Source organism: Macaca mulatta, chromosome 3 (assembly GCF_049350105.2).
Source record: "Macaca mulatta isolate MMU2019108-1 chromosome 3, T2T-MMU8v2.0, whole genome shotgun sequence".
Taxonomy (NCBI): Eukaryota; Metazoa; Chordata; class Mammalia; order Primates; family Cercopithecidae; genus Macaca; species Macaca mulatta.
In genome coordinates this window covers 128,619,614-128,636,736 of record NC_133408.1, presented here as the reverse complement: position 1 = coordinate 128,636,736, position 17,123 = coordinate 128,619,614, and the positions used below count along the sequence as shown (strand labels likewise).

Genomic DNA, 17,123 nt, shown 5'->3' with positions numbered 1-17,123 from the left:
ATCAGGTGAAGATTTGTGAGCAGAAACTATGAATGCCTTTTAGGTATGAATGATAAGGGGTTGAATAAGCATTTAAGACTTGTATGCTTATATGTCCTATCTCTGTGTGGATCTGGAACGGCTAAGCTGCTACGACAACTAAGAACAGACATGATTATGTGAGTTATATAATCTTATGTGATCAGAATAATTCTTCCCAAATGAAATTTTGATTGCTGTTTCTCTGCTTATGACACCCTGTTGCCTACAAGATGACACTCAACACAGGCAGGCACACAAGACCCTTCATGATTGCCCTTTGTCTTGCTTTCCGCCTTATCTACACTTCATTTTTCACCTGTGCTCCTTCCTTCTCCTCCACTTTCCCCAGATTTCTTGTAGGGAATTTTCTGTATTCCCTTAAGTATGTTGCAATATTTTCTACCTCATTTATTTGCTCAGGCTGCTCTTTCTGCCTAGAAATCCCCTGACATTACGAGGTCCTTAAAATATAACATGAAAAATATTTAATGGTTTCTTTGGCATCATACCATGTGTATTAAAAGTAATAAACAATTGAAATGTATATTCTCTACCTTGGTAACAATGGGTAAGAGTATAGAAATGATTCATTCATATGTTCATTCAACAAATGTTTACTGAGCGTCGTCTATTTACCAGACACAGTTCTTGACTCTGGAGATTTGAGATTGAGCAAGATAGACAAATCTCTGCCACCAGAGAACTTTTACACAAGTGGGGATGGCAGGTAGAAAATAAACAGATATGACCCGGCTGAATTTTTGAGGAATATAAACAAAAGCAAGGAAAGGGGAAGAAACGGATGGGAAGTAGGTATTGATAAATGTTCAGGGAGGGCATTTCTGAGAAGATGACATGTGAGTGTAGATGTGAAAGAAGGGAGGAAGCAAACTATGGGAATATCTGGAGGAAGAATATTTCAGGAGAAGGGTGCAACAGCCTTGAGTATAGAGAGCTTAGTGTTCTTAAGGAAAAGGAAGGAGTTCAGGGTGGCTGGAGTGGAATGAGCAAAGGGTCTAGGGGAGAACGTCAGAGAGGTCGTACCTTGCTGGTCATGGTTGAGATGTAGCAGTTTACTCCGAGTCAGAAGCTGTTTGAGGTTTTGAGCAGGATGGTGATAATTTAAAAAACCCTGCCTGTTGTGTAGAATGTAGACTGCATCGGGAGGAAGAATGTGAGAATAGCAGCAGAAAGACCAGTTAGGAGGCTGTTGTCATCATCTAGGTGAGATGTGATGGTCGCCTATACTAGGATAGGAGCAGTGGAGCAGCTGAGTAGTGGGATTTGAATATGTTCTGAAAGGAGAGCCAAGGGAACTAGCTGCTGGAGTGGATATAGGGTAACAGAGTACAATCAAGGTTTCTCAAGTTTTCGACTAGAGAAATTTGAGTGACTTAAAGGTAGGATCATATTGAGATGGGGGAATGTTGGGAAGAGGAGCAGTGTTTTTGAGAGGTTATGGAATGAGGAATTTGATTGGGTTTTTCCTTTTTTTTAAAAAAAAAAACAGAGACGGGCTCTGTTGCCCAGACTGGATTGCAGTGGCACAACCTCGGCTCACTGCAACCTCCGCCTCTCAGGTTCAAGCGATTCTTGTGCCTTAGCCTCCCTAGTAGCTGGGATTACAGGCATGCACCACCATGCCTGGCTAATTTTTGTATTTTGGCCAGGCTGGTCTCAAACTCCTGGCCTCAAGTGATCCCCCACCTCAGCTGTTTTGTACAGCTTAAGTTTAAGATTCCTTTTATATATCCTAAAGGAGTTGTCACGTAAGTATTTGGATATGTGAGTCTGAGGATGAGGGAAAGGTAGGACCTGGAGATACGAAATTGGGAACCCTCAGTTTACTGATGGTACTTAAGCAAGAGGATAGGATAAGAGTCACCTAAAGAGGGAGTATAGGCAGAGATGGCAAGAGGCCCAAGGTCCCCATCCTAGGACACATGCCTTTATAGGTTGGGAAGGGAAGAGTGTCCAGCAAAGGATTCTGAGGAGGCAGAGCCGGTGAAGTAGGAGGAAAACTACGGGGTTATGGTATTTGGAGTCAAAGTGAAGAAAGTGTTTCAGGAAGGAGGAGGTGATCAATTGTGTCACATGCTGCTGAGAGGTTCAGATGAGGTCTGGGAATTGCCCACTGCTATTGCCATTGAGGAGGCTTGCTGACCTTTAGTGGAGTGGAGAGGACAGAAGTATGATTAAAATGAGTTTAAGAATGAATGGACGGAGGAAGTGGAACCAGTTGGGATCCTCTTTTTGAGGAATTTTGGTATGAAGAGGAACAGAGAAATGGAGTTGCAGCTGAGAAGAGTTCCGAATCAAGGGAGATTTAAAGTTGGAGACAACTTTGGGAATAATGACAGTTTTATTCCCCTTTTCTTCTTTGTTAAAAAGGAGACATGCCTTACCTGCAGAAATTCTTAGCTTTAATCTTTACAGTCGCTATAAACATGAGAAAATTGTCATTTAAAGAGATAGCACTTTTTGCATTGTGGTGTTTAAAAAATCTTTATTTTTCTATTTTTTTTTTGTAGAGAAGGGGTCTTGCTGTGTTGGCCAGCCTAGTCTTGAACTCCTGGCCTCAAGCAGTTCTCCTGCCTTGGCCTCCCAAAGTGCTGGAATTACAGATGTGAGCTACTGCACTTTGCCTAAAAAATCTTTTTATAAAGCATCAGATTTCAGTGCAGTTACAGTGTGCTTTCTTCCTTTAGCTTTTTGGATGTTACATAGTACCTTTGAATTATATGGAGCTGACCTGCCCCGTGTAAGATTTTCTATAAACCTAGAAGTAATTTCAGAATAAAAATTTTACACAATTATGTGTAATTGGTGAAAGTTCTGTTACTCTAATTCTTTTAGAATATCTAAATAGTATTAAAAGAATCAAACAACTTTTCCAAGTAATTACTTGCACTTAAAAAGAAGTGTTGTGGCTGGGCATGGTGGCTCATGCCTGTAATCCCAGCACTTGGGAGGCCGAGGCAGGCAGATCAGGAGGTCAGGAGATCGAGACCGTCCTGGCTAACACGGTGAAACCCCTGTCTCTACTAAAAGTACAAAAAATTAGCTGGGTGCAGTGGCTGGTGCCTGTAGCTACTCAGGAGGTAGAGGCAGGAGAATGGCGTGAACCCAGGAGTTGGAGCTTGCAGTGAGCTGAGATCACACCACTGCACTCCGGCCTGGGCGATAGAGCAAGACTCCGTCTCAAAAAAAAAAAAAAAAGACGTGTTGCGTGGGTATGCCAATTAAAAAAAAAAGTACTTAAATACTTAAAGAAAATTAGCTGATTCATGGTACTTGATGTTTTACTCGATGTTTGTTCTGATAGGATTAATTCTAGTTAAAATTATATTGTTCTGATGCTACATTTTATATAGTATGGTGATGGGTTTTTCTGAGTGGTATTTAACATGTGGATAGATTCTTTATACATAGATAATATGCATCATGGGTGATTCACCAAATTTTAATAAGAAAACCAATTATCTGTGCATGTTTTGAAAGCTGATGCCTCAGAATTTTATTCCTTCTTTGATCAGATAGAACATTTTGTTTAGTAAAATTTCGGAAGACAAATTCCTGCTTCCTGATTGGCATCAGTTATCTTACAACACCCCCATTTTTTTTGGAAATATATGCCTGCCAACTGTGTATTTGAAGAGGTATTTGCTTGGTTTGGCAAAATTGACTCTTGATGAGTGTTCCCCTCTTCTAGCATTTGCTACTCACTAAATTTTCCTTGTGTGTGCTGATGGTGATAAAATCTCTTGTCATCTTTCTAATCCATTTGGTAAACCTTATCTTTGATATTTCATTATGTAGCCATGGGTTCTCAGTTCTGTCTTGACTCTTACCCTGCAGCTTTGTAGTTACAAGGGGAAATATGACAGTGAGAAAGGAAGAAAATCCACAGAGAGAGAAGAGAGGCTGTGTGCTAAACTTTCTCATTAAAACTTTTAAATAGCTCCTTCCACCTTTAGTCAAAGGAAATATCAAGAAGTCCTGTGGGGTAACTCCTATGGCTGTTTAAGAAGTGTTTGAATTTTATGGAATAGTGCAAAAGCAAATTGCAATGCCAATAGAAACAGAAATACTGGAGAAGACTCAATAGGAACTGATAAAATTAGGGGGTGACTGGGAAAATGAGCCTGACAGCCCATGGCTGATACAGAAGAAAGTGCCAGACTGATCTGAACCAAGAGAACCAAGACAAGTATAAGCCCTCCTGCAGAAGTACAGGACACAGGATGGGAGTCTGTGGTTCCTAACAGCTTAGTGCCTGATCACACTTGAACACACATTATGCTTATCACTGGATTGCAATAGCCCTTTCTTTACTGAGCACTATTCTAAGTAGTTTGTACATCATTTAGCCCCACAGCAACCCTATTAGGTATAGGAACTATTCTAAGTATTCTCATAAGATTGGTAGCTTGCCCAAGGCCTGGATCAGGAACACAAATCTGTCTGATCCTTGAACTTAACATTCGTCTTCATCTAGCTGTTCTGCATCTGCCTTTATGTTGAAGTTAGTGCCCCAGTGCACCTTTTTTATATGGCTTCATCTATGATGTTTTCTTTTTCCTCCTTATCAAACCTGTTTTAACACTTAAGAGTTCTGAGTTAAATAACCTTGGTGGGTGTGGCAGGAAATCTCTGAAACAAAGTGGATCCATGCTACATTGTGATTGCTTGCAATCAGGTGGTCTTGCCAGGGCTGCAATTACTAGGTGCCCTTAGAAGGAACTAGTTATGATGGGGCCAGGCAGAAAGTACCTCTATGTTTTATGTGAGCTGAATTTTCCCTAAATGATTAAGAGAAACAGTGGTTATTGAGGGAATCAGGTGCTTCAGGGGAGGATTGATAAAACTAAGTTAATCTATTAGGTTTTTGTATTGTGATGAGTAAAACTTTACTTTCCCTAAATTACAATAAATATTGGGGAGATGATGAGAGAGGTGTAAAGATGGTCTCCAAGTTCCTGGTGACTAGCTGTTGTAACAGTCCCCAAAGCTATATTTTTCTTAACATAGGTGGGAAAAAAGTTTGGTTGTCTGTGTCCAGGGCAACTAGGAAAAAACACGTCTTTTTTTTTTTTTTTTTTTTGAGACGGTGTCTGGCTCTGTTGCCAGGCTGTAGTGCAGTTGTGCAATCTCGGCTCACTGCCACCTCTGACTCCCTGGTTCAAGCGATTCTCCTGCCTTAGCCTCCCGAGTAGCTGGGATTTTAGGCATGCACCACCACACCCAGCTGATTTTTGTATTTTTAGTAGAGACGGGGTTTCATCATGTTGGCCAGGATGATCTCAATCTTTTGACCTCATGGTCCGCCTACCTCAGCCTCCCAAAGTGCTGGGATTACAGGCGTGAGCCACTGTGCCTGGCCCGATAAAACACATCTTTGAACCGTATGTTCAAAGTGTACTTGGAGTACTTGGCAGTGTACTTGGAGACCCTGGAGTCCATCCAGATAATCTTCTACCAGAGAGAAGAAAAGAACCCTTATTCATAAAGGTTCAAATTACAGAAATCGTTCAAATCTTCTAGGCTATGCTCCTATGATATTACAAAAGTTCTTTGTTAAATTATCAAATTACATCCATATATAGATAATAACTCTGGTGCTAAGAGTGATCATTGACAGTCTGTGGATATACATGTACCTCCAACCCCCAGCATTTTACTTATTGAATTCTCTGTGACTCTGGTATTCAGAATTTGATTACCTAAAGTGAAAATCTGCCAATTTTGCTTGATCTGTCATTCTGAGGCCTCCTCAACTTGAACTCCCATAGTATGACAATTATTTTCATATTATTTTTATTTGTATAAGTATCTGTGAGAACAGCAGTTGTGTCTCATTCATCTTTATACCTCCTATAGTGATTAATACAAAGCTCAATAAATGGTTGGTAAATGAATAGAACATGGAAAAAATCCCTTAGCAGTAAAATACAGAAAATGTAGTTTACTTTACAATGTCTTATTAGCACTTTCTTTACATATTCCACAAATCCCTAGTGTATTTCTGTGGCTTTTTCCAAAATCCCCTCGATATTACTTCTTTAATTTTTAATAACCCTTTTTCCTTCATGGCCAGAAGCCTTTAAAGGTCAGGATCGGTACAACAAACCACTCTCAGTTTCATATTTTTTTATGACATTTCTTAGCTACTTGTGTGTGGTAGTATGTACCAACAATTTATAGATCGTATCAATAAGGATAGTCAGTTTATTTCCCTTTAGGTACTGTGCCTAAAATTTGAGCATGTGCTACCACAGCAACTTGGATATCTGGTTAAACTAATTGGTCAAAGCATTCAGGCTTCCTCTAGGCTCAGATAACTGATCAGTAGCTAATATTCTATGGCTTTCCCCTAAAAATTATAAGAATAAAAAATTTTAATGATATTCAATTTAGTACAAATTTTTATATAGTTAGGTGTGTAAAGTAGCTTTGTAAAAACCTTGGCTGCTATTAAACCCATCCTTTCCTACCATTATATAAATATCTACCTTATATTTCCCTTTCCTAGAGTTTAAAACAAGACATCTATTAAGTTATTTTCTTTACTTCTGGTGTTAGTGGTTCACAGTAGCTCCATATCCTTTCTGTACATGTATCCCCATGTGTACTAGCACTCTTGATTATAAGGAGCTGAAAATCAACTTGAAGTGGCTAAAGAAAGAAAGAGATTTATTGGGAGAAGTATTGCAGAATAGAAACAAGAGCTGAGCAACTATGCTTTAGAAAGTCAGGCAACCAGCAGAGCTAGAACCTCAGCGGGTGCTACCTCCATGTTATCAGTGCTGTCTGTCTCTATGCTACCCTCATCTCTAATTTTACTACTTGATGGCTTTAGGATCTGAGTTGAGCTTCTTCACAGGTCGAGAGACACTGCCACTGGCTGCTTCTAAGCGGATGCTTTCTCTGCTTTGCTACCGTCAAGCAAAGGTAGCACAACTGAGGGGAGGGGCACAACTGAGCTCTGGCTGAAAAAGTCCCAGGGAAGGATTACTGTAAGTTGGATTCCTTGTCTGTTCCTGGATAAGGTGCAACCCTCCCTAGACTGCAGTGGATGGCATGGGGTGGAAAAACCATTCCCCAGGAAGGAGAAAAAATGTGCTGGCCATTCCAAACAATTCGATTCTACTTCTTTTTAAGAAACAGGAACCTATACTGTTTTAATAACCACTCAGGGAAAGCATTCCACAAGGAATGGCAAAAAGGATTCAACTAATATTTGGGTGCTGCTGTTGTCATGATGTTACTGAATACAAAAGGGTTGCAGAGTAGGTTAAAGCATTTCAGAGTTGTTAATATCCCTGTGACTTATGCATGTTTGTAAGGAACCTGATTTCACTGTCACCCCAGTGATACTGAACTGTTAAATGATCATATGATGAATCTTCCTTAGCCAAAAAGCCTTTTTGGGTTTTCTTTCTGTTGTTGGAGAGTGATGCACACATGGTTTTGGAATCTGAATTGTATCAGTATTAGCTTGAAAAGGCAAATACTAAAACAATGCCACAGGAAAGTGAGTTAAATTATATAGGGATACACATTTTAATTTCAATTTTTAGTATCTTCAGTTGGTTATCCTTTGCTTGTCCTAAGTATTTGTTGTTGAATGTCCAGCACTGTTAACCGTTCTTTCCCAAGGGCCTGCTTCCTATTTTATTAGGTGTATGTAGAATGAGACAAAAGAAGTATATTACTTAACAAATACTTTTTATTTGAGTATTTTCAAGTACATACTACATAAGTGACAAAGGTTTTCTAGATTTAAAACTGTCAAATGTAATTAAAAATTATTTCTGTATGTTTATTTGACAGGCTCGTTTAAGAGGGTTTTCTTCCTTTTGAGGTTTTCCTGATTTTTCAAACTAAGTGAAATTTTGGAAAGCTGGGACAAAGTCTCTAAAAGCAATAAAGCTCACTTATACCCCTGAACTAGAATTTATTTTTTTTCCTTTTCAGAGTTGATACAAAAACTTAGGTCTAAGTTTTTACAAATGAGACTTAGCTTCTTAAGCAGTTTTTTGATAGTCATGGGATTGTAGCCTCTGTCCTCATGGCATTTTGACATCAGGAAGAGAGAAAATCCTCACATCTTTTCTCAGTGCCATTTGCCTTTCTTCTTGATGCTACCCCAAGGATTTTGTGTCTGCCGTTGAGGTCTTATAATTTAATTCACATTTCTGAGATCATATTAGTGCTATACATTTGGAACTCTGTGATACTGTTATTTCGTGGATGTGGTCATAATAAAATCACTTTTACATCCAGATCTTCTCCATACTCACACTTAAGGCGTGACACCACATGAGAACTCCAGTTGTGTTTCTGCTTAGGGTGTAAAAATGAAAAACTGTGCCATGTCCCATGTGAATGCCCATGCATTTTAGATATCACCTGAATAAATAATAAATAATAAATACATAAATGTGCATGTGTATGTATGTATGTAGAAACCATATGTATGGTTGGTATATAGAAAACCAATATCTGTTTAATGCAGATATAATTGGGTTTGTAATTGAACTAATGGGGAAGCAAAAACTGAGATGCAGACAAATTATCATCCAGGGTAATTGAGGGCATACAACCAGGAAACACAACATGTAGGGAGGAGGAAATTTATTTCATGGAAAGGAGTAGACTGAGCCAGGAGCAGTGGTGCACACCTGTAATCCCAGCTCTTTGGGAGGCCAAGGAGGGTGGATCACTTGAGCCCACGAGTTTGAGACCAACCTGGGAAATATGGCAAAACCCTGTCTCTACAAAAAATACAAAAATTAGTTGGGCATGGTGGCATGCACCTGTGGTTCCAACTACTCGGGAGGCTGAGGTGCTGAGTGGGAGGATCACTTGAAGCTGGGAGGTCCAGGCTGCAGTAACTCATAATCGTGCTGCTGTACTTCAGCTTGGGCAACAGAGTGAGACCCTGTCTCAAAAAGAAAGCAGTGCCCTGAAATCAGATTTTTTTGAAAGCCAGGCAAAAATAAGATTTTTTTTTTTTAAATGATAGTCTGCATCTACCAGTTTCTGTTATAGAGTCATAATTGTCAACTTTCCATGCTGCTTCTTGACAACCTTAACAATCTGAAGTTCCCTTGCTATAGCTCTAGCTTTGGATTTTTAATTTCCAACTTAGATGAAGTTCATAACAAAACATTTTTCACCTTCTGCAGTTCATAGGGATCAGTACAGGATTTATCTTTAGCCAAGACATATGATAGCATCCATTGTATGCAAAATTGTATCAGCAACGTAGGGAATGCAGAGATGAAGAAAATATGGCATGTTTGTGTGTTTGTTAGGATTGTTTTGTTTTATTAGTGTTCTTGATGTATAGGTTTTGAATGATCTTCCTCAATATCATTTTCCACATAAGTTCTTTGGTTTTTAGGGTGTAATTTAACAGAATGTAAAGTTTTGCTGGGAACAGATTTATTGGGTTGTGATAGAATCACCTATGTTTACTGATTAAATTAGTTCCTTTTTTCCCCTACAGAATCAAGAAAACACTCAAAGTTGTATAATATTAGGAGGAAAATCTCAACATTGCCATGCAATGTCATGCATGACATATGGATAGGTTTGGTGTTGTGGTTAAGAAATGGCTGTTAAATGTTCAGTTCAGATTCCTCCAGAATTTCACGGTGTTTTGGGAAAGTATTTTAGATAAGTGACATTTCTTCAAATATATGAAATTGTAAGTAATGAATGACAGGAGAGAATTAAGTCATAAAGTTTTTAGGGTTCACAAAAAGGTTGGGGTTTAGGCTTACTAAGAAAATGAACATTTAAAAATCAATAACATGAAATTTTACTATAAAAATTTACAACATAAAATAGATTGCTAATATATTACTAAATATAATCTATTTTAAAAAAGAAAGAAGTTGCTAGGGTTATATGGAATTGTAATCATTTGAAAACCAGCTTATTTTTGGAAAATTTCTATTTCCTTTATTACTTTTGAAAATAAATTTACAGTTTTTTTTTTTTTTTTTTTTTTTGAGACGGAGTCTTGCTCTGTAGCCCGGGCTGGAGTGCAGTGGCCGGATCTCAGCTCACTGCAAGCTCCGCCTCCCGGGTTTACGCCATTCTCCTGCCTCAGCCTCCGGAGTAGCTGGGACTACAGGCGCCCGCCACCTCGCCCGGCTAGTTTTTTTTTGTGTTTTTAGTAGAGACGGGGTTTCACGGTGTTAGCCAGGATGGTCTCGATCTCCTGACCTCGTGGTCCGCCCGTCTCGGCCTCCCAAAGTGCTGGGATTACAGGCTTGAGCCACCGCGCCCGGCCAATAAATTTACAGTTTTTTTCCTTTCTTTTAGACTTAAATTTTAATGAAACTAATTCATAAAGTAGCTGATTATTATAGTTAGATTCGTATATATAAAGTACTCTTTTCTTCCCTCATATTTAAAATTTTCTCAGTGTTTCTTTTTCTTTGTTCAGTTAAAAAAAAGTGTTTTCCCTTCACAGGCTTTTGGTAGGAAAGAAAAAGAAAAAAAAAGATAAAGACAGAATAAAAGTAATTCTCTGTCCCTTTCTTCAATTCTTTTTTCCAGGCTTTAAAAAATTTTTTGTTTGGCCCCACCTGTCCGTCAGACCCTGTTTATGTGAAGATCAGTCCTCTGGCAGCCTCTTGTGTCTGAGATAGCTCCAGGAAGGTTGACATGAAACAAGGGTTTCTGAGTACTGCAGAGCCTGTGGAGTAAGAGCTACATGTTTTCCACTCAGGAGAAAGCTCCTGGTTCTGCTTTGAACCCACCTGTTGACTCAAGCCATTCACACACTGTTCCAATAAGCCTGATTATCTAGTTGCCCAATACGGGGATGGCTGAGGAAGCCTGTAGCAAGACTGAGGAGTGTGTGGTGATATTAGAAGGAGAAGCACATGTAGGGTCATAATAAGGCAATTTTGATGGTAAAAAGAGAATGAATCATAAAAATGAAGCAGAAGAACACTTAGGTGTCAGGTTATTGAGATTAGGAGCCAGTTGGCCCTGTATACCCACTGTTAAACCCTGAGGGCTGCCACTGATGTTTATAATTGGCCCCATTATCAGTTGAAGATTAGATTGTGTTTATTATAATCTATTTTAAAAGTCAGGGAAGTGCATACTACTTTTTAGAATTTAAAAAAGTCTCATATAAAGGCAGGCATTTCAAGGGATCAATTTTCATTTACTCACAAAAATGACCTAGTAGATGTTAGTCTTGTTTTTCTCTCTGTCCACTGAGATTGTTTTTACAAGCCTTTTTGTCTCTTCTCTTTGAAGCTATAATTTTTATTTTAAGCTCTACTGTTGTTCTTTTATGGTATAGTTTCAGACACATCTCAATGGCCTCTAATAAAGATATTCTTAACACCATAGATTGTGAATCCTGTATGACATAATGATTAATTTCCTGCAGCTTTGCCCTCTCGCTGCTCTCTTCTGCTTTATAGTCAGACTTGTTGTCTACACGCTTGTTGACACTATTATTGTCCCCTACCCATTCCTCAAGCTCCCCATCCATTTCCACTCTATGTCTGTCCACAGAATTTGTTTGAACTTCTGTCATCAGCAACTCCACTTACTATTTATTTATTCAGCAAGTACTGCGTACTGTCCTAGGGGCTGGGGAAACACAGGAGAACAAATGAGAAGTCCATGCTCTTGAGCAGTTTACATTCTAGTGGGGGAGGAAGACAAACAAAGTAAATTAATGAACAAAAACAGTGTAATGTGATAGGGGAGGGAGGAGCAACAGCAGAGAAAAGCCAGAGAAGGACTCTGAAAAGGCAATACCTGAGGTCCAACTGAATAATGGGAGGGAGTCAGCCAAGGGGTTATCTGGGAAGAACATTCTAGGCAGAGAGAACAGCAAACATAAACATTCCTGAGGAACCAGCTTTGAGGAAAATAAAAATTGTCCATTGTGACCGAATCATAGTTGGATGGGTGCTGTGGTCAGAGCCACGTGGTAGTGGGTGTGTAGGGTGAACAGAAGTCCTTCCTCTCCAGGTCTCAGTGACTGATCAGCCCAGGGATACAAAAGCCTGGCCCTCTTGTTTCAGGGGAGACTAGTGCTGGGTGTAGTTTTTGTCTGAGGCCACATTCTTCCTTGGCTTTTCCCCTCCCTGTCCTGCCTCCTCATTTCTTTTCACTGAGAGCATGCCCTCAATAAATTGTAAGATCCAAGCCCAGCTCTGTTTCCAGGAAACCCTGACCTAGGCGTATAAGCAAACTTTTGATCTGTCATCTGAGCTCCAGACCCTTAGACAGCTGCCTATGCAACATGTCCACTTGGATGTTCAGAAATACCTAAAACTCAGTATGTAAAAAATTGAATTTATGATAGTTTCCTCTTTTGCTCAAGTTTGTATTCTTCTTGTGTTCACTCGTTTCTTTATGAACCAGCCTTTCACTAGTTATATGAGAGAATTCAGTATAGATTTTCCCTTTCCATTAGACTTCATGTCCAGTCTCTCAGCAGGTAACTTATGGTAAATGCCTCTTACCTCTGTTGTCTTTCCACCCACATTTTCATGGCTTTAGTTCAGGGCCTTGTCTGAAACACTAGCTTAGCTTTCCAAGTGGCCTCTCTGCTTCCCTTCCTTCATCTCTCCAATCCATTTCTACACCATTACCCTGTCGTAAAACGAAAAACCTCATCCAGCTACTGTTCTGCCTCTAGTCTTGTAGGGCCTTTCTATTGGATTAAATGGCAACTTCCTATAGGATAAAATTCCCAACTTTTTAGCATGGCTTACAGGGCCGTTTCTGCCTGGGCATTGAGCCACCTTTCCTCTGAGCCTTCACAATGGTGACCACTGTGGGTACGGCTTGGTTATTTCCTCATACAGCTTCCAGTTTCAGGCTTCATGCTGTTCTCCAAATGTCCTTCTTCTCCTGGGTAGTACTGGAAGCTTCAGCTTTAGGTACCTCCTCTGTGAAATCTTTTTTGAGCCACCTAAGGAATATTGTTTATCCTTAATAAAGCACTCTCAAAATACTCATTTCAGTGTATTATAATCACTTGCTTTATTTCTAATCACTCAAGGCATTCATTGAAGGCAGAGAATATGACTCTTCACATTGCTGGGCACATTAACGTGTTTGCTGAATGAATAGATGAAAGAATAAAGGAGAAATGTTATTGTGTTTATTGGTTTTTATACAAGATGTCTTAGTGAACACAAACATTTTACGAATGATAGGGGAAAGGGGATAGCCTAAGAAGAACTTTTAGCCCTAAAATATGGAGTTGGGAAATTCATTAATTTTTTAATGTTAATTTAATATTTGCTAGATGCCTAGCATTGTATTATGTGGTATTTAAATAAATTTTGAAAAATGCAATTGGTGTGATTTATCAAGGGCCTTAAAATGGAGAAAATGCCAACAATACAAGAGAGTTTTATGAGGTGACATATGATTAAATCTTGAATGACTCAATAAGAAGTGCTGTTGGTTCTGAAAAAGGTGTCTTTTTGGGCTGGAGGGATAATCACAAAAATACCTCAGGTTCTTGAAAGACCTGTTGAAGTCTGTTCTGCAGCAATGATGCTCATATAATTCAATAGTTTTCAGATATTAAGGAGATAGCTTTCTCTTTTGGCTTTGTTGAAGATGAAAGTATGTAATATTTGTGTTTGAACAATAACTTTTTAAAAAGATTTTAAAGCTTTTGTGTTGCAGGAAAACAAAGTTGAATATCTTCATAGTGTCATTCAAAATAATGAAGGTGAAGATGGTTTGCAAGTGGGAGAAAGAAGAGATGATTCATTTAAACCAATTAGGATGTGAAGGGAAAACACTTTGCCTGAGGTTTCTCCTCATCATGGTATACCCCAGTTTGGGGAGCTTTGGGAGTATCAACCGCTTATCATTGACACGGTAGTTACCTCCTCGTGTACTTTAATTTTTTAAATAAGTGAATATTTACAAGGTTAGATTTCATGCCTTTTTTTTATTTCTTACCTAAGGTATTTCTCAGTTGTGTTGTTGTATCTTAATCTAATTTATATCCTTTCGTGATTCTGTGTACGGAGGACAGGAACTCCTTTAAAAAAGAATAGATCAACCACTTTCCTGTAGGGGTCGCTGTGAGAGTAGCAGTCTGGCATCCTTCCTTTGCCGCCTAGCACCTTGTGGCATGACTTGGCACAATTTGCCTAAGGATTGTGAGATCTGGCTTGTTTTGGTATTTTATTTTTCAGAGTGGTATGAGCTCTAAGTCCACCAAAAATTCTGCAAGCTCTTAACTATGCATTCTTTTACTTTGGTTCTGTGTATGTTGCACCTGTGTTGTTGTTGTTTTTTTTTTTAACCATGTATTTGATGTATGGTTATTTTAGAGTTCTTATTATGCTCCATTTGCATATGACAAATATATACACATAGACACCATTTTAGCAGCTTTTGCAACATGCATGATGGTGGCTGAAACTTGGCCTTCTATAGGATCCCAGATTATTATTTAATGGGGTTGTCACTCAGGACACTTACTGGCTTTCTCCAGTGCTCTTAAAAAAATTGAATTGAGCATGATGAGGTGCATCCCCTTGATTAAATGTTTTTCCTCCTATGCAATCACCATTAGCTGTTTGGCTCCCATTCTGCATTCTTTTGAAGCAGCCCTGCATTGCAAATCAATATCTTTCTGAAAAGGCAGTGTGTTGTGAATTGCCTGGACAGCATATGCACGGATACTTTGGCTGCAATGCTGCTGCAGAGCCCGGTTACTCTGCCTTCCTGGGAACTCCACAGGCAAGTCCATCGTGTTTGGAAAAAAAAAAAATTAGATTTTTTGGAGAAAATAATTGAGCTGTTAAAGCTATTGATAGTGAATGTTAGCATGTCCTTTGACATGTTTCTTCTGAACTGTTTTTGGTCTTATTCCACTGAGATTAGCTTCTCTTAGGAGATTTCTGGGCTTTTTTTTTTTTTTTTTCTTGCTTATGCATCCCCCTCTCTTGGTTGTAGTACGGCCGTACCATTTCAGCTTGCTAGTGCAGAAAGATGTGAATTCAGTTGCTGTTATGAGCCTGGCCTGGTGCAAACACATTGCTAGAGACATGTTAAAGAGTTCCAGGTGAATCAAGCCTGAGGGAGACAACAGCAGAACGGTAAGACAGAGCATGCTTAAAATTATAGCAGGGGTTTTAATTTGGAGCATCTCGGCAAGTCTGAATCCTGACTCACTCATTTACAACTTAAAAAGGATTCATTTTATGCATGTCATTTTACTCACTTCCTTCTATTTAACTGCCAGAAACATCACAGATTGATAAAGAGGGTATTTAAATTAGGGATCTGACTGGAGGTTACTCATGGGAGAGTCTTTTGAGGCTCCCGAGGCTACTGTTCCTAGTTTGTAAACACCAGTAGCAGAGATAAGATGGGGAAAAGGTTTTACGACTGCTTCTTTGCCATATCTGAGTCTTATTCCTTCTGAAACTAGTCTTTATTTATTATAGCTGAAAGAGATCTTACAGATTGTTTTTGCCTGGCTATGCTTGGCTGAATGCCCTCTGAGTCAAGCAAGTGAAGGACGAGAGACTACTTTTTCCATTTGAGTAAACTGATGTCCATGAATTTAGCTGGATTGGATCTGAGTAGAATAAATATCTCTAATATATTAGGGACCTGGGGCTTCCTCCCTGCTCATCCTACCTCCTTCCCTTTTGGATCACAGAAATGCACCTGCTTTAAGTGTGTGCTGCTGAGCAGAGGTCAGTGTGCTGGTATTTTGCATCATTGCACCTGTAGTGGTTATGCTTTCATGTACAGAAGTGATGATTCTTCATGCAGTTCTGCTTGAAGTGCTGGCTCTGATAGTAGACTATTAGCATTTTGGATGCTAATGGAGAACCCCTGCATTCATGAAGGACCATGGTAGCAGACAGCCTACTCCAATGATGCTTACCTGCTTGTAAAGCAGATAAAATTGAGAGATAGGAATGTAAACCTTGACGTCTTCAGAGACTGAATTTTTGTTTCCTTTGTTAATTGTCACACAGTTGACATATTTGATGTGGTGGGGGTTTGAACTTGAAGGACGTGTTTTAATAGTGTTCGGAGTGAGACTAATAACATTACTTAGCCCTAGTGACTTTATGTGGATTCACCTGTTATTATATACATGCTGAATGTTAAGGATGTCAGCATTTGATTTTTTGCTTTAAAAATATTCCACTTATGTCTAGTTTAATTAACTTAGTCCTTTATGTAAAATGTAAATGTGTAGTTGGTGAATATTAAGAAAATCATCAGGAGCTTGCATGTTGGCTATAAGCCAGTTCTGTATAATTTGTGACATAAGTAAATGTAAGAAAGATCACCTGATTAGTTGATAGGCTAATTGACAGAAATACTGGTAACTGTTGTGGTTCACTGTGAGTGAATTTCTTTAATGGTGCGGTGCTTCTATATTCACTCAACTATTTACTGTTGAGGTTGGACATTGATTTTTGGGAGTGAATATTTGGATTTTCTTCCAAAGATAGATCAAATTTACCTCTCTTTTTTAAAAACTTTTTTTTTTCTGTTTAGAAGACGTTGCGCCCTGTGTTTACTGTTTCTTTTTCTGAGAATAATGTGTTTTAGCTATTTATATTTTTACTTTTATTTTGTGTGAGTTGTGAGGATTTTTTTTCATCCTGTGACAGAAGGAATTGTAAATTTACAAAAAGTAATTTTTAAAAAGTAGAGCAATAATATGACTGCTTTTACAATCATGTGATATTTCTCTCATTCTGCAAATATTGATTAGCCACCTACTATGTGTAAAACATTGTAAGACCTGCTATATAAAGGAAGTATGGATGAAACAGTACCTTTTCCTGAAGGAGCTTAGAAATAGTTATATTGGTATTTTCCCCTGGAATATGCCCTATTATGCTTTCTCATGGATAGTCAGTTTGGTGCTTTTTAATCCTCTCCTTTTAAAAAAGCATTTGTTTGTTAAACAAACATTTATGGAATCTATTGTGTAATAGTGGTGAGTAAAACAGATGTGGTCATGGTTCTTATGGAACTTACAGTCTACTACTTTTTTCTTTTTTTCAATTGAGCCGAGGGTCTCACTGTGTTGGCCAGGTTTG

General features: G+C 38.8%; 1 protein-coding gene across 6 annotated transcripts in view; it reads left to right on the top strand.

The window, feature by feature from the left end:
- The window catches only part of CDK14 (cyclin dependent kinase 14), a 727,116-nt gene that overhangs the window by 227,607 nt on the left and 482,386 nt on the right, over positions 1 to 17,123 (top strand). The window contains exon 1 of one of the 6 annotated variants that reach the window (XM_077998074.1): positions 14,691 to 14,787. The exons of 4 other annotated variants lie outside the window; for them this stretch is intronic. In XM_077998074.1, coding sequence (XP_077854200.1) covers positions 14,719 to 14,787 — 69 coding nt within the window. In that variant the 5' untranslated portion in view covers positions 14,691 to 14,718. Of the gene's footprint in view, positions 1 to 14,690; positions 14,788 to 15,049; positions 15,147 to 17,123 lie in introns of those variants that run through there. One more of the 6 variants, XM_015134132.3, reaches the window with a different exon arrangement.